This window comes from Paracoccidioides lutzii (assembly GCF_000150705.2).
Source record: "Paracoccidioides lutzii Pb01 unplaced genomic scaffold supercont2.25, whole genome shotgun sequence".
In the NCBI taxonomy this organism is placed as follows: domain Eukaryota; kingdom Fungi; phylum Ascomycota; class Eurotiomycetes; order Onygenales; family Ajellomycetaceae; genus Paracoccidioides; species Paracoccidioides lutzii.
The window spans coordinates 216,841-232,041 of record NW_015440971.1 but is presented as its reverse complement, the minus strand read 5'-3'; the positions used below and the strand labels follow the sequence as shown (position 1 = coordinate 232,041).

At 46.6% G+C, this 15,201-nt stretch overlaps 7 protein-coding genes across 7 annotated transcripts; 5 read left to right on the top strand and 2 right to left on the bottom strand.

Annotated features, from left to right (window-relative positions):
• Positions 1-392: 392 nt before the first annotated feature.
• Positions 393-2,853, top strand: PAAG_07764 (hypothetical protein; the record flags this gene model as incomplete). Its single annotated transcript, XM_002790419.1, has 2 exons — positions 393-616; positions 735-2,853. The coding sequence occupies 2 exons, from the start codon at positions 393-395 to the stop codon at positions 2,851-2,853; spliced, it is 2,343 nt and encodes a 780-aa protein (XP_002790465.1).
• A 763-nt stretch (positions 2,854-3,616) lies between these two features.
• PAAG_07763 (hypothetical protein) lies at positions 3,617-3,844 on the top strand (the record flags this gene model as incomplete). Its single annotated transcript, XM_002790418.2, has 1 exon — positions 3,617-3,844. One exon carries the CDS (start codon positions 3,617-3,619, stop codon positions 3,842-3,844), a length of 228 nt encoding a protein of 75 aa, XP_002790464.2.
• A 1,044-nt stretch (positions 3,845-4,888) lies between these two features.
• PAAG_07762 (calcium transporter) lies at positions 4,889-6,007 on the top strand (the record flags this gene model as incomplete). Its single annotated transcript, XM_002790417.2, has 3 exons — positions 4,889-4,964; positions 5,063-5,405; positions 5,494-6,007. 3 exons carry the CDS (start codon positions 4,889-4,891, stop codon positions 6,005-6,007), a joined length of 933 nt encoding a protein of 310 aa, XP_002790463.1.
• Positions 6,008-6,182: 175 nt separating this feature from the next.
• On the bottom strand, positions 6,183-6,767 carry PAAG_07761 (glutamyl-tRNA synthetase; the record flags this gene model as incomplete). Its single annotated transcript, XM_002790416.2, has 1 exon — positions 6,183-6,767. The coding sequence occupies one exon, from the start codon at positions 6,765-6,767 to the stop codon at positions 6,183-6,185; it is 585 nt and encodes a 194-aa protein (XP_002790462.1).
• A 497-nt stretch (positions 6,768-7,264) lies between these two features.
• PAAG_07760 (threonine synthase) lies at positions 7,265-9,080 on the top strand (the record flags this gene model as incomplete). Its single annotated transcript, XM_002790415.2, has 3 exons — positions 7,265-7,318; positions 7,431-8,225; positions 8,319-9,080. 3 exons carry the CDS (start codon positions 7,265-7,267, stop codon positions 9,078-9,080), a joined length of 1,611 nt encoding a protein of 536 aa, XP_002790461.1.
• A 367-nt stretch (positions 9,081-9,447) lies between these two features.
• PAAG_07759 (haloacid dehalogenase) lies at positions 9,448-10,299 on the bottom strand (the record flags this gene model as incomplete). The annotated part of the gene is made up of 1 exon (XM_002790414.2): positions 9,448-10,299. The coding sequence occupies one exon, from the start codon at positions 10,297-10,299 to the stop codon at positions 9,448-9,450; it is 852 nt and encodes a 283-aa protein (XP_002790460.1).
• Positions 10,300-13,456: 3,157 nt separating this feature from the next.
• On the top strand, positions 13,457-14,089 carry PAAG_07758 (hypothetical protein; the record flags this gene model as incomplete). The annotated part of the gene is made up of 1 exon (XM_002790413.2): positions 13,457-14,089. One exon carries the CDS (start codon positions 13,457-13,459, stop codon positions 14,087-14,089), a length of 633 nt encoding a protein of 210 aa, XP_002790459.2.
• Positions 14,090-15,201: the final 1,112 nt, after the last annotated feature.

The window sequence follows — 15,201 nt, the reverse complement described above, 5'->3', positions numbered from 1 at the left end:
CGTTCATGTGATAACAGCTCAGATATATTAAGACTACTAATGTTCATAGACATGTCCATTTTCTTTGCAGCAACATAACATAATCCTGTCCTTGTTGGTACTAATAAAGATTATTTGTTGAAATAATGGCTTAAACATGCCTTTAAATATAATGAGTGGTGGATAGTCTGTATATGTTCTCGTATTCATTTCCTCTTCAAGTGCCTGAATCACAGAAGACACGCATGCATCCATCACGGCTAGATGTCAGACCCCAATACTGTACTAGCATATTTCTTCCTACAAACTCAAACAAAGCGGAATACCAATTCCACCTCAACAAGGCCCCATTGAAGAGCAAGCGAGTAGTCCCATCTATATGAAGACTTGGGCGACTGGTAAATTTCATCGGCATGACCAGGAAAAAGAAGTCACAGAGTGGCCTGAGTCCAAAGGGAGAATCGGTAGATGGTGCAAGGAACAGCCCAGTTACGTCCACCACACAGACAACGCTGGCGACGCCGTCAGCACCAATTCATTCGGTGTCATCCAAGACACCACCAGCTGCTGCATCAAAGAGCTCCAAGCCAAAGACTTTTGAGCAATCAACTTCCGCTTTGATAATATGCCGCAACAAGTATGTCTTTTTTAATACTCGAATATACTTGAATATACGTCCCCAATTATTCATCCATCCATCTGCAGCGTCGTCCAATTTATGCCATTTAGTAAAACCGCCTTAGCTAACAATTAAGACACTGGCGCTATATCTCCTCCTTCCACGGTCCATGGCTTCAATTACCTCCAGAGGTCTTAGAAAGCCTTGCATATAGCAACTATGCTTCCCCGCGCCCTCAACCCATTGACCCCGCGGTGTTCTTCGACCTCGTGAAAATTCGCCGCTTGATCGAGGAAGCTACCGATCTAGCTGTCCGTGCAGCCAATGGCACCACATCATCCGCCCTCAGTAACTCCCAGAACGCGATCAATGGACTATTAAGTGGTGGAAGCAGCACAGTGCTGGGAATAGGCATTGGTGGTGGCGGCGGAACGGCAAGATTGAGCAAGGAACGGAGGCACCGGATGCGGGAACATGCCACCCAAAAACTCTCCCTAGCATACCATCTGGATGAAATTGCGGCTAGTGTCGCGACAATGCAGTCTGCTTCTGCACTGGAAGAGGTGGCCAAACTGGTTCTGCAGCGCAACGAGCAGGACTGCAATGCCAAGTACGTACATTTTTTTCATGAGAAGATTCCATCACGGTCACTGGCGCAATGCACCAATCTGCAACCCCTGGACGAGGTGATTGCCAGAAGACCACGCGAAGGAGCCTTTTACAGAACAAGGGCGGTTACAAGAGTGTTTATGGATGACTATGTGGGTGCTGCCAGAGATCTGACGGAGGGTTTAAATGTCTGTCGACTACAAAGCGCCCAGCACGGGGCAAGTCGTGTTGAATTGGAGGAAAAGAGAAGAGGTCTATTGCCTAGAAATTTCAGATATGATTTGAAGGTGGAGGAGAAAGACCAGCCCAGCAGCTTGGAAAATCAACTCGTATTTCATCGTGGGGGGGTGTATCTAACGATTGCGTGCCAGAATATCAATTCTGCGCTGGATGCACTAAGTATCTGGCAAAAGGAGCAACTGTTGAACCCGAATCCGGACGGAGAGGACAACGTCTTGCCCAACTTATCCCCTGCCGGGAAAGAAGCGTATCGCCGATGGCTCGAAACGCGTAAGACGGTCAAGTCTAATGCCAGACGTGCTCTGCGAGATTACTTGAAGTTCCTTTCCAATTTCGATTACACTCCAGGCCTTCCCGCTGAGCTCGCGGGTGGGTTCCTTCGCAAGGTTAACATTACATCAGGTGAACACCACAAGTCGGAAGGCACTCGTACTCAAGAAAGCCAGCTTATAGAAACTCTTCACATGGCTGGGACTAGTCCATCTCCCGGATCTCCTACTTCTGAAGGCCGTGGAGGGGCCCCAGAACAATACCAGCTTCCTCCCACAGAAATATATCCAGTATCTGTTCTGTTCTCCGAGCAACCTCCGTCCAACCTCCCTCCGTTCCCTACAGACTCCCAAGCCCTGGTACGCCCCCAACCAAACGGGTTGGGAATACCACCCACCCATGCTGACGCTGCGCTTCTCGCAAATTGCGATTGTCATGAGGCCGTAACCTACCACCCTCTGCTGACCGATGCGCTCCATTCCGTCCTCCTCTGCCACGCTCTCCTGCAAACCTCTTCCAAGGAACTCCTCCGCCACGCGCACATGGTTGCACGGCTAGCCCGTGTCTGTGACGGCTACCCAATTTTCCTTGCCCCCCGCTCCCCTGCACGAGCAGACTGGATCGAAGTCATGCACCGTGTCGACAATTGGCTAGGGCTCAAGCTGACGTGGGAAGCCATCTGCGCGCCAGCGCCACTCCCGGGCCACCACGGCCACCCCATCCCTGAAAAAAAAGAGATGACGGAGGATGAAATGCAGGAACGTCGCAAATATGAAGCGATCATGGAAGCACTATCAGACGACCGTGTGCAGGATGAGGAAAGTTTTCTCGCATCTGTGCGGGCACGCGAGAAGAGGTCCGGGGAGCAACGCATGGAAAGCCATCCTGGTGTCCCATATACAGGTCCTGCACCTAAACGCTGGGCACAGGAGGACGGTAAAGAGTATCCAATCAGCACTGAGCGGGCGGAATTTATTTCACGCTGGATACTTGAGGCGCCAATGTCCTCGGGTGACGGAAAGGGGAAAGGGAAGAGACGCAAAGGTCGCGCTACGGCGGATGAAGTCGAGGATGATCCTTCGCTTGAGGATATCTTGCATGAGCTGACTATTGGAGACCATGACGGGCTTGACTAGACACAAGTGCAGATGGCAGATTGGATGACTGGGTCATGTTTTCCTTTATTTTGCTGCGTGGATGCAGTGAAAGCTCCGCCAAACCCGCTTGTTTAGTGTTTTTTTTTTTTGCTGTACATTATGCGTATATGCACAGTTTGTTGGAAATTGATATACAACATGCACGTGTATGTTCTGCCGGGTGTTTGAAATTCAATAGACTTTTCTTCGATTTTGGAATACTGCATATGAAGCCATCCATTATCATATGTCTTGGATTGGAGGAATTTTGAGCTCTCTGTCTCTCCCAGCCATCTACAATATTTACTTCATCGGCAAGAAATGCCCCACTTAGCTAACTAGGTAGCTGGGAAAATAAGGTGGACTCCGACGTCAGACCGCCCCACCGCAATCGCCATCAACCAGGTTTGTTGCGTCGTTTTCTACGGAGTAAGTAATGAGAAATCCGCTCGTGAACTTGGATGTTGAACTGGAAAAATAAAAATAAGGGGCCAAATTAATTCAATTAGGCAATTGTTCAGGTACATTCTGCATCCCTTCACCAGAACCTGTTTACTTTTGCACTATCCACCCATCTTTTTTTTTAAAACCTTTTGCCTTTTGCACCGCCACCCCAACCAGCGACTATAAAAAGACGAGCAACTCTCGCCGAGAAAGTTACCGGCCGGCTCTTCATCATAACAAAGTTTGGATATTAATGCCTTAAAATAGATTTTTGGTATTCTACCCCAAAATTTAACTCATTCAATCCCTCCTTTTCACAATGCCCATCCAACTCAACCCTTGCTCCTCCTCCTCCTCGTCCTCCTCCAACACGATCACTGGTGTTTCATCAACCTTCTCCACATCAGATCAACGGGGGCAACAATCGCATTCGCAGTCACAACAAGCACAACTAAATACCACATTGACCGCGGTTCCACCATCTGATACCCCCAGAGAGTCCGGAAACGGGCAATTGAGCCAGGAAGATGCCGACAGACTAATATGAGGAGCGGATGGAGGAAGAGTATGCGAAAAGGGAGGGGGGAGCTTGAGGGGTTGGGATATTAAAGGGCATGTTGTTAAAAATTGGGGGGAAGAAAGAATGGGAGGATGGTCATGATGTGTGTTCATCTGCAATATTTGGGTTCGTACAATCTTCTGTCGAGTTCCTTGGTACAGTTTAGCTCTAGATCTCAATGAATAAGAGAGCATAAGTATTATTCTTGTAGATAAGCTGGATTCTCAAAAACGTGTAACTAGCAGCCAGCAACAGCCTGCTCTGGTCATGACATCAAAGCGCTCTTCCAGCAGCCAACCACGATCCACGCATTTTTCATATATCGCCAAATGTCAACCAGCAGCGGAAGCTAGAGAGGAGCCATACAAGGATAAAAGAGCTGGTAAAGAGGGCGATCGTGTTGTCGTAGTCATATTAATTAACCCTGGCGTTCCTTGGATTATCAACTAACTCTCAGACTTTGTCCATGAAATCTTCCAGCTTACATTCCCAACGGTGCTGATTGGCTGCGGATACCTTCATAACTTAATTACCAAAGCTGCAACGTTAAACTACGGCGGTCATTGACATCCGCCGGGTCGGTGGATGGTGGCGACTTGTTGGAAATGCGGAAGATTGGAAAACCAAAGATATAAAATACAAGGGGGATGCCATCAAAAATATCTATGGCGTTATCGAAGAACCCAGGGAAATCACGCTCTGCTTTTCAGTATAAACCATCTCTTCGTCTCCTCCTCTCTCTTCTCCACTCACCTCCCCCCAACATCCATTCGCACAGAAATAGCCTCCTGTTCATAGTGGCTTCCAACAGCTCTGTGAAATAGACGCATACCCGATTGCTTTGAGCTATAGTACATCTACTCAATAAGACTTGGGAGACCCCATACACATCTCACAACACGTCCTTGTTTTTCAGTTTCTTGCTTTGCGATAGACTTGTGAATCAATCCACAGCCCCCACGCACATAGTTTAAAGGAGAGAGAAGGTGTACTACGGGCTTTCCAGTTTCTCAAAAGAGAATCCTTTCGTAGATGGCACCAAACAACGACACAACCCGCTCAGGCAGTGAACAGAGACTGAAAAACCACATGTCGAACGAGGCAATGAGTATGTTTCTTAGCCATTCTTTCCCCCCTCCCCCCCCCTCTCTTTTCCCACTGCGCGCGGCTGGGCAACCCGTACGCTCACACAGGATGGATCTACAGGAGAGCCCCTGCTTTCCAACGGGAATGGAAGATGCGGAAGACGCCTCGCCGCCAATGGCGACCCCGAAGCGCAAGATTTTACAAGATATCAAACGCTTCCCTGCGCACGTACCCGGACTAATGATTCGGATGAGAGTCAAAACTCGCGCAGCCGAATCAACCCGAGAGTAATATCAGATGCCATATTAGGCCTATCGGACGGTCTTACAGTGCCCTTTGCGCTCAGCGCGGGGCTGTCAGCTTTCAATGATACCAAAGTTGTAGTCCTAGGAAGTCTGGCGGAGCTGGTGGCTGGGGCTATTTCGATGGGATTAGGCGGTTTTGTGGGTGCGAAGAGTGAACTGTAAGTTTGAATTAAAAAAGGCGCTCAAGTTGTGTGGGTTTGTTTCCGAAGTGAAAAGCTGACTGCTGCCCCTTGTGATTTTGTTAAGAGAATCATACGAGACCACCAAACGTGAAATTGAAAATCTCGTCCAATCATGCCCGTGCGAGACCACAACTATGGTCCGAGAAGTATTTGCTCCGTACAGTCTCCCTGATCATCCAGTTTCGGAAATGAGTTCGACATTGCACAGCTCGCCGCAGCAGCTGATGGAATTCCTCCTTGCATTTTACCATAAACAACCCGCACCAGAGCAAAACCAAGCTTATGTCTCCGCTGTTACACTTGCTCTGGGATACTTCGTCGGTGGCTTTATACCCCTTGTTCCTTACATTATTTGCCATCAGGTAATTACCGCACTGAAGTATAGTGTAGGCGTCATGGGGATAACACTGATGGTGTTCGGGTATATCAAGACTTGTATCGTGCGAGGATGGGGAGGAAGGGATAATATATTTGCTGGTGTCAAGGGCGGAGTGCAGATGGTTCTGGTCGGGGGAGTAGCCACGGGAGCGGCGATAACTTTGGTTCGACTGATCGATAATACGCCCCAAGGAGGTTAGAACTACATATATTTCTGAAGCCAGGGAGGTTATACCAGGTCCTGTTTCTCCAATTCATTGCTTATGAATAAATTAGATGTCTGTGATAATTGCAAGGTACTGTGGTGTTGCATTCATCAGTTCCATTATGCATGTAGAGACATATTGGCATACGTAAATTCGCCCGATCCAAAATTCACGATGACAGAGCTTTCATAATTAGCCCCTTTGCCCGCTCTGACATCTCAATCTGTAAAGCCAATTCATGACCCTTCTCTGACATTTTCGCCCAAGTCTTCTTCAAAATACCCACAATTTTCTCCTCATCGTGTTCCCTTCCGAATTTCTCAAATTGATCATCCAAAAACACCAAGCAAGCCACGTCCTCCAGAACCTGACACTCTTCATCCCGCTCCATATGATCTTTGCGAACGAGTGCCGCAGCGCGTTCAGCTTCATCTGAATCATACCCGCAGCTGCGACATATCTCTTCAACTAGGTTGGCCTGTCTATTCTTCAACGTATTCCTCCAGGCGAAGTAACCGGGTTTGGTCATTGGGTAAGAGGACCTGGGGACTTCCCAGCGCCGTAGATGTTGAGCGCGTACAGCTAATCTGAGGATTTCGGAGGCAGAGGGGCTGTCTTGCTCGAGATATTTGGTCATCTTGTTTGCATAATGCAGCTCATATGGGACTTCAGAACCGTCGACAAAGACGATGTTGGGGTCTTCATTATGTGCGTCATCAATGCGCGCGAGCGCTTGCTCAAATTTAGAAGTCATTAGGTACTAACTACTGCTGAGTGGCGGGAGGGTAGATTTTGAAACGAACGGTCATCGGAGAGGTTAACAAACTGGTATTTAATTGTTTGTATTCTGCAGCCGGAACCGCCAGAACGAAAAAGTGTTTGGAGAGAAAAGCCCCTGCAGGCTAAATATGATTGAGCAGCCAATGAGAAAAGGAAACTGGGTATTGTTCAATCCCATCTTCGCGCTCATCCATCCATAGCGAACAACAACTGCCAAAATCTCATCCTTTCACGCCCTTTTTCTCGTTTCCGCTGCTTCTTCACCGGTCTCCGCAATCGGAGCTGGGTGTTTGGCGGAAACCCGCAGACATGCTTAGTCATGCAGCAAAGTGGCGGGATGGTCAAGTTTAATGCGAGATTCGACAAATTCTTAGAGAAATTGACTGACTGACTGCTCTGCTTGGGTTATATCTCTGCTCCCCTTGGTGCATCTGACGTCGCCCTCACTACAGTTTCTTGAGGGGAAAAAAAATGTCCAGCACCGATTCGCAGAGATATCTTAGTACGCGGGGTACATCGTACGGGGTACGTAGTCCAATCTAAAAGCCGCTGCTTGAGCTGTCATTCTTTGTTTCTATCTGCGTCCAATATTCAAGGCAGAAATTTTCAAGGCTAACATGGAATGCCGTTTTACCAGCTGTCTTTCGAAGAGGTTGTGTTGAAGGGCCTCGCTCCAGATGGCGGACTTTTCATTCCTGAATCCATACCGCAGCTACCAGTGGGCTGGGAGACGAAATGGATGAATTACAGCTTCCAAGAGTTGGCATTTGAAATCCTCTCTCTGTATATTTCACCGTCGGAAATCCCTTCAGAGGACTTGAGGAATATCATAAACCGCAGCTATTCAACTTTCCGATCCCCAGATATAACCCCCCTGGTCATTCTCGATGACTCCAAACAATTATACCTTCTCGAGCTCTTTTGCGGCCCGACGTTTGCATTTAAGGACGTCGCTTTGCAGTTCCTCGGAAATCTCTTCGAGTATTTCCTTGTGCGACGAAACAAGGGCAAGACTGGAAAGGACCGACATCAGCTTGTTGTCATCGGTGCCACGAGCGGAGATACTGGTTCTGCTGCGATATACGGCCTGAGAGGGAAGAGAGACGCCTCCATATTCATTCTTCATCCAAAGGGCAAGGTTTCCCCGATCCAGGAAGCGCAAATGACAACAGTTCTTGACCCCAATGTCCATAACCTGAGCGTCGAAGGGTCCTTTGATGATTGCCAAGACATGGTCAAGGCAATGTTCGCCGATCCTGAAATGAACAAGGTCCACAAACTGGCTGCTGTAAACTCAATAAATTGGGCGCGCATAGTTGCTCAGATGACCTACTATGTTCACTCTTACTTCTCCCTCATCCGATCTCCAACATACGCTCAAGGCAAGGATGTACGATTTGTCGTACCGTCGGGTAACTTTGGTGATATTCTTGTAAGTTATCCCACCAGAACCCGGTCGCTGTACAATATTTTTACGTATTTATTTTCATTTTTATTCAAATAGTACATCTAACGAGGAATACAGGCCGGCTGGTTCACAAAACAGATGGGCCTCCCCGTAGAGAAGTTAGTCATCGCAACAAACGAGAACGATATCCTCTACCGATTCTGGAGAACCGGTCAATACACCAAGAAACCCGTTGAAAATGGCGCCGCCAACGCGCAAGCAAGTAGCGTCAAAGAAACCCTTAGCCCTGCCATGGACATCTTAGTGTCAAGCAACTTCGAACGGCTGCTTTGGTTTCTTGCCTTCAAAATCTACGGTGGAGACCAAGATATCCAGAAGCAGCGGCAACAAGCTGGCGATGTCGTCCGAGGATGGCTTGATGATCTTAAGTCCAAAGGTGGCTTCAGTGTTGAGCCAGCAATCCTTGATGCGGCCAAACATGATCTAGAATCAGAGCGAGTCTCTGATTTACAAACGATAGAAACAATCCGTGATGTATATTGCTCTTGCTTCCCTCCACCCCCAGCTACCAGCGGAACAAGAGGAAAAACAGGTGGATACATTCTTGATCCACACTCTGCTGTTGGAGTTGCCGCTTCGCTCCGGTCTATATCTCGCAACCCTGGAACTCATCACATTTCCCTTTCAACGGCACATCCTGCGAAGTTCGCTCATGCGGTTGACTTGGCGCTGAATGGCAAAGAAGGCTATGGTTTTGAGAATGTTCTTCCTCCCGAGTTTGTCGGATTGGAGAAGAAGGAGCGCCGTGTGATTGAGGTTCCCGCAGGAGAAGGGTGGAAGGCTGTGAAGAAAATTGTGGATGAGAAAGTTGGACTGTAGAAGTAGGAGAGGATGGCCCAAAGGCGGTATGGGAAGCGAAAAAACAATCCAATGAATGTTTCGGATACACGAAAAATCATACATATATATACTCAGAGGCGATGAAGTACACTGTGATAGAGGAAAGGCTTAATTACATCGTAACTTTTAGCAAGTTTGGGCATCTCGATTTACAACGACATAGAGAACTCGAATGCCCATCTCTGTCATTCAAAATCTGGTAGGGACATTATAACTTGGCGAAGGATTCATGAAATCATCCCACCTCAAACACGCAAAACTGATCCCCCCCCCCCCCCAAACGCAATTGGTATCATCGTTATTTACCCACCCTAAAGTGATTTAGTGTTTGACGTGGTGGGTTCATTCAACCGTCTTTCTCAGCTTCCTTCTCTGCTTCCCTTTCGACAGCCTCCGCCAACTCTCCCAAGGTATTAAATCGCCATCCAAACGCCACTTTCGGATTCTCGCCCTCAAGGTACTCTACCACCTTGCCTCCCATCCCACTCCCCCCCCCCTCCCCTCGCGCTATCCAAGCGCTTTGTAACCCATATTTCTTTGCAGGCACATGGTCGTGGAACAGACTTTGCGCAACATGCAACACCTGATCCTTCTCCAACCCGAACTCTGATTTCACATGCGATAGCAAATAGTCAAAATTTTTTGGATTAGGTTTATAAGACCCAACATCCTGCGCTGTATATACGGCGTCAAAAAAACGTTCACCATCCCTTAGCCCTTCATGAACTCCGCCTAACGGTCCTTGGAGGGTTCTCTGGAAAGAGACTCGATCAACGTTTGTCAAGGGTACAAGCTTGTAGCGTTTCTTCAGTTTGCGCATCGCCTCAACTGTATCTGGGAACGCTGGCCAAGTGCCAATGCTAGTTCCAAAAGCGGTTCCCTCTTTGTCCAAAATGGAGGATGGATCCTCTCCACCAGCAGCAGCTGGGAGGGCTTGTAGCTCCTTTGCAAGGGCTTCATATGAAGCCTTGAGAATTAGATCGTATGTTTGCCTTGGGTTCTCCGCTTGAAACGCACGTTCGTACTTATTCAGTGAGGAACACAGAGCTAGGGGATCTAACTCTGACGGGTGCGAATCCGAGAGACGGTCGGTGAGGGGTTTAAGGTTTTCGATAATTCCTCTTTCCCAGTCAATCAAGGTGCCATATATATCAAATGATAGGAGCTGAAATGATGCTAACAGTCGGTTGGACGTCATGGTGGGGAATGCTATTATCTGTCGTCAGATGGTAATGAGCTACCGGATTCCTTTCGCTCGTGAATGAATTCAATCGGTCGTATATCTCCGATAACTATCAGCTTGTATATGACTGTAACTTCCGGTAGGTAATCGTTGCATTCGCAATACTTCGCTCTGAAGGATGCCGCAGTCTAAGGGGGCCGAGAACAAGCGAGGAGAAAAATATGATCTACCTTCCAGAATTTCCTAATTCCGGGTAACAATTTCAACCTCGACGGACTTTACCCTGATGTTTTCCTCAGTCGAATTTCGGGGTTTTATTTTATCACGTCGTGAAGTAACTACGTGGGTATTTTATCCCGCTCTGAAAGATAACAATCACTATTAATATTTCCGCAGGAGATGAACGCCCTATGACATGCATTGTCAAGATGGATCTAAAAGCTGTTTGGCCCTCCTACCATACGAAAGTTGATTAGGGTCATAAATAAGAGGGCGTTTGCTGTTTTAACGCCGCGTCAATACTAATGTGAAGCCATGCTATCATTAACCTGGATCATCCGATTTCATCTTTGAACTTATTCCATGCGGAAGTCAAGCCCTGATATACTCGGAACCAAAACAACCATATTATCAATGTTTCTATTCAAATATAGTTTGCTCCTCACAGGAGGTCTCCAATTTGGTCATTGAAATCTGAGTTTCGCGATTTTTTGTCTCTCTTCATTTCACGCGAAGGATGAGGTGGAAGCGCAAATATTATGGCGCCTCTTCCGGGATTACCAGGCCAATGAGTGATGGCCAATGCCTTGCTCTTCTATATTTTCTTTCCCCTCATCTGTTGGACGGTATGAAACTGAACCCTCCGTGTTCATCGTTCGCCATTCGCCGTATTTCCTGAGGAAATCGGGAAAAAAATCAATATACGATGATATCAACTGCCAACCCTGCCATTTCCTTATATATGTCAGGTTCAATGTTTATGGAACTCCTCCTTGCCAGCCACCGTTTCTCGATAATTTCTCAGAAAAGGTTATGGAAACCATACCTATTTGCAGAATCTATGTCCGCATGTCTATAGACAAAATTTGCAAAAAGTCGGTTTACATCCAACGCCCGCCTTCAACAGATACCCCTGAAATATGCCATCACCACGATTTTTTCAAAAATTTTTGAGGCCTGCGGAGCTTGAGTACGAGTGAGATTTCTTTTCCTTTAATATATTCCGAAAGTTGCTATTTTGATGGTGGCACTAGTGACGACCACATATTACGACATAATAATCCAAATACCGTCAGGAATACTGCGTTCTAGTTAAACTACTCTGGAATTCTCATTGCACAGGGCCGTATATATAGCCTTTTCACTGCTTCTTAAGCAACGTTTTCCCAAATATTTATGAAATATACTGCACTCAACATGGATTGTTGACTCCCAGGCTCTCTATGTAAAGCTCTCTTAGAGAGATCTCACTTATATCTACTTGTTTTCAAGTGAGAAGCACCCAACCATACAAAATCAATTCCTCAGCGAGAAAGCGATATTGAGAGCAAGCAAAAAAAAAAAAAAAAAAAAAAAAAAGGCCACATAACCCCAAATACATTCGAATTCATCTCCCGAGATGCGTTTTCCACTTTCTTAATTCCCTTCCTACTTTGAACAGTGCTGTTAACTACAGATCTATTGAAGTCGATAAAATCTCGTGCCAAAAGTGTCGCTAGTCACGACTAAATCCTCCCTGAAAGAGCGGCTTTCCCAAAAAATGACTGGAGCTTCCTGTGTCTATGGTGCAGGTGACCGCCGCGCGATTTTCTCCCTCGTCTGGGGAATGGAGAAGAAAGTTAATTTTCCATAGCCACAACGAGAGACAGCGATTGTGGGCAGATTTAGAGGTCTATCAATCCCTTGCACTGGGTCCCCTATATCTCGAGGGAGTTCATCATTCTGAAAGGCGCCTGAAAGTTAAGTACATAGTGAAACTACCACAGGACCTCCAGCGACTGCAAGGTCTAGTCACAGGGTGATAATGGATTTTCTCCTGTGGGGCCGTATTTCGTATTCTACCACATACCACCATCCAAGCATGACGACTTTGCTCGCTACAGGAATGTGGATGCAATAGTGGACCGCAAGTGGCGGGAGATGCGCATGGCGATCAATGGCAAGACTAGAGACGATATCAGACTTGAACTCTTAAGATTATGAGGATAAGAACGGCCAGTGTCCTTGGAACGAAGAATACGGGAGAATTGTTGACCCTTAATTCAAGGACTGGAGAAAGTTTGTGGACAGCTGATTGGTCCTTATTGATGTAACCCTGGGTTTTCTTGTTTTTTGTTTTTCTGTTACCGATTCTCTTTTACAACCACCCATAGTATCTGTGATCGTCTGGTTCCTTTTTGGTGTTGCAAAAATTCGGTCCTAGGTTTCTTTCAGCAAGGAGAATGAGTTTTGTTATTTCTGCTTTACCCCTTTACTATTCTTTTCGTTGTGGATTACCATGCTTATATTCACCAGGCTGTTCACAATCATTTATGCTTGAGCTTCTGCTCTTCGCGGTGCGGGCGACACACCCCTCCCTCCTATGTGCCAGTGTGTGATGACAGGTTCTGATGCCCACTCTTTAGACCGCCATGTTCTTCTTCATCACTGTTTTTCAGTCACTCCTTCATGTCTATTTAGTTGCTCCACTACCAACTACGCTCGTACTCGCTCCTTTTAGTTATTGTGACATACTTCTCTCTATATCCCCTGATGGTCCGGATATCATTTCCTGTCATAATATGTCCACCAAGGCTAAGTGGTCAAATGGGCATGAACTTAATCCCCACATTAGGGCTTGCATTGTCTTGGAACATATCCAGATCTCTAGCAATGCAATCGGGATGACCAGAATTGAAGAGTCATTTCCTGGAGCAACTAATCCTCCGTGGGAAGCAGATAAATTGCGGCGCAGGCGTCTTAGTTAAAATGTTTGTCCGTCAACACAGCCATCCGTTTACTCAGAGGAGAAGAGGAGGTCAGTGTGCCATTTACCATTTCGGTCAGCAGAGGTTATCTGAGACCGAATCAGAGAGCTCTGTGCAGCTCTGATTTTGCCTGTCCCCTCGGCAGAAAAACCTCGGCAGCCATATGATATCTATGAATAGCGATATTATTGAATACCAAAATTGTCATGCCTAACGAACCCCTCCGTTTTGAGATGTCCGCGCGTACCTTCCGCTGTGGAATCTCGATATCTCTCAAGCAACAATTGCTCCAGGATATTTATCATAAACGGGAATTCTACCCGTTCTCCTCACTCCCGCCATCGATAGTCCGCTCATTTTACAAGAAAGATGCAGCTCTCTACAAACACTCTGGGCCGTATTATGAGGAAGTTTTCGAGGCAGTATGGAGAACTTGGTATCCAAGAAGGAATCTTCATCCAGCAATAGATAATGACTATTACGGGTTTTTCTGTCGGACGATGAAACCACTGATTAAAGCGGGACGTTTTAAAACACAGCAGTTGATTGAATCCCACAAAGCCCTTGTGAAAACGTTGGATGGTCATGAAGGCAGTGATGCAGATGCGGGAGAGAAGTTGGAAGACACGTTCAGATGGGTATTTGTATGTCTGGGTGAGAATGTTGCAAAGCTTGGAATCGACTGCAATAATGGCGAACCGGTGCAAGGGGAAAGCGACTCTATAGCATTTACGATGAGTGTGGAGGATGCCGTCAAGACCGTGGTCCATGATCCGGAAAGAAGGAAAGCAACAGCGCCAACCTTGAAGGAGTACAGGGAGAAGAAATTTGCGATATAACTTGCTGGAGCTCCACCGTCTCCGAAGCAGCTCTCCCTCCAAAACTATGAATGAGGCTTGTTTGTCTGGAACATATCAAAAACCCGAGTCTCAGAGCTCATGATCAGATAACCTCCTGCCAGTGAGTGACATTCGACAATCTCCCAAATAAACCAGCCGCATATTCTCAGGGAACATGCAGAACTGCTTAGTTCTCCACTTCATGTCAAGGTGCATCCGTTCCACTCATACACTCGTCCTTTACCTGTTCCTGTGCTAGAGCTGCTAGAAATCAAGTCCCGTGGTTTAGCAATCAACCCATCTTGAAGGATCTAGAAAAGAAGCCGGTTAGGAATAATGGCCGGGGTTCAAATCAAGGCAAAAACAGTAAGATATTGGGCAGCTAGTGACTAAACAATAACTTTCTTTCAATAAGTTAGACTTCTTCTATATTATTAAGTTTCCTGTTGTTCTTTGAAGGGACTAATTACCGTAGTAGTGATCAAACGGAATGATTTTCTACTCGATAAAACTAGCGATCATAGTTCATGGTTAATTTCAATGCAGATTTGCTTCCTGATATCAATTTTATATCATAGGAAGGTAGAATTCATGGCTGCTCTCAAATCAATACTCATCACCTGAGCCAAAAAGCTTAATGGCCGCTGACAGCTGAGAAAGGTGCCAGACGGTTCCTCTTCGCATATGAAACTATAGAGAGGAGGGTGAGACCGGGGAGGGGAGGGGGTGGAAGGGTTTTTAAAGGAACTAATACCTCATATTCCCTTGTTTAAACACTATATTTGTTGTATGTTAACTACATGACGCAAGACCCTCTTCATTCATTCCAACATAATGCATCGAACACACCTGTTGCCGATAAGCAGAAACGCAATACAGGCAAAAGAAGGAAAATGAAACAGAAAACTAACGGCCTCGTACTATGAAACAGGTTTCGTGGAAGTATTGGCCCATACGTATATAGAGGGCTTTAGAGAAGGGGAAGGTATTGAGTAAAAGCTTAAAGTTCAAACAAACGGGCGATTGAAGTAACATAAAGCGCGGGACAAACATGCAGGGTTCGCAAGGGGAATAAAACAGAGATGTAAGATGGTTAATGAGTTGGATTTCTT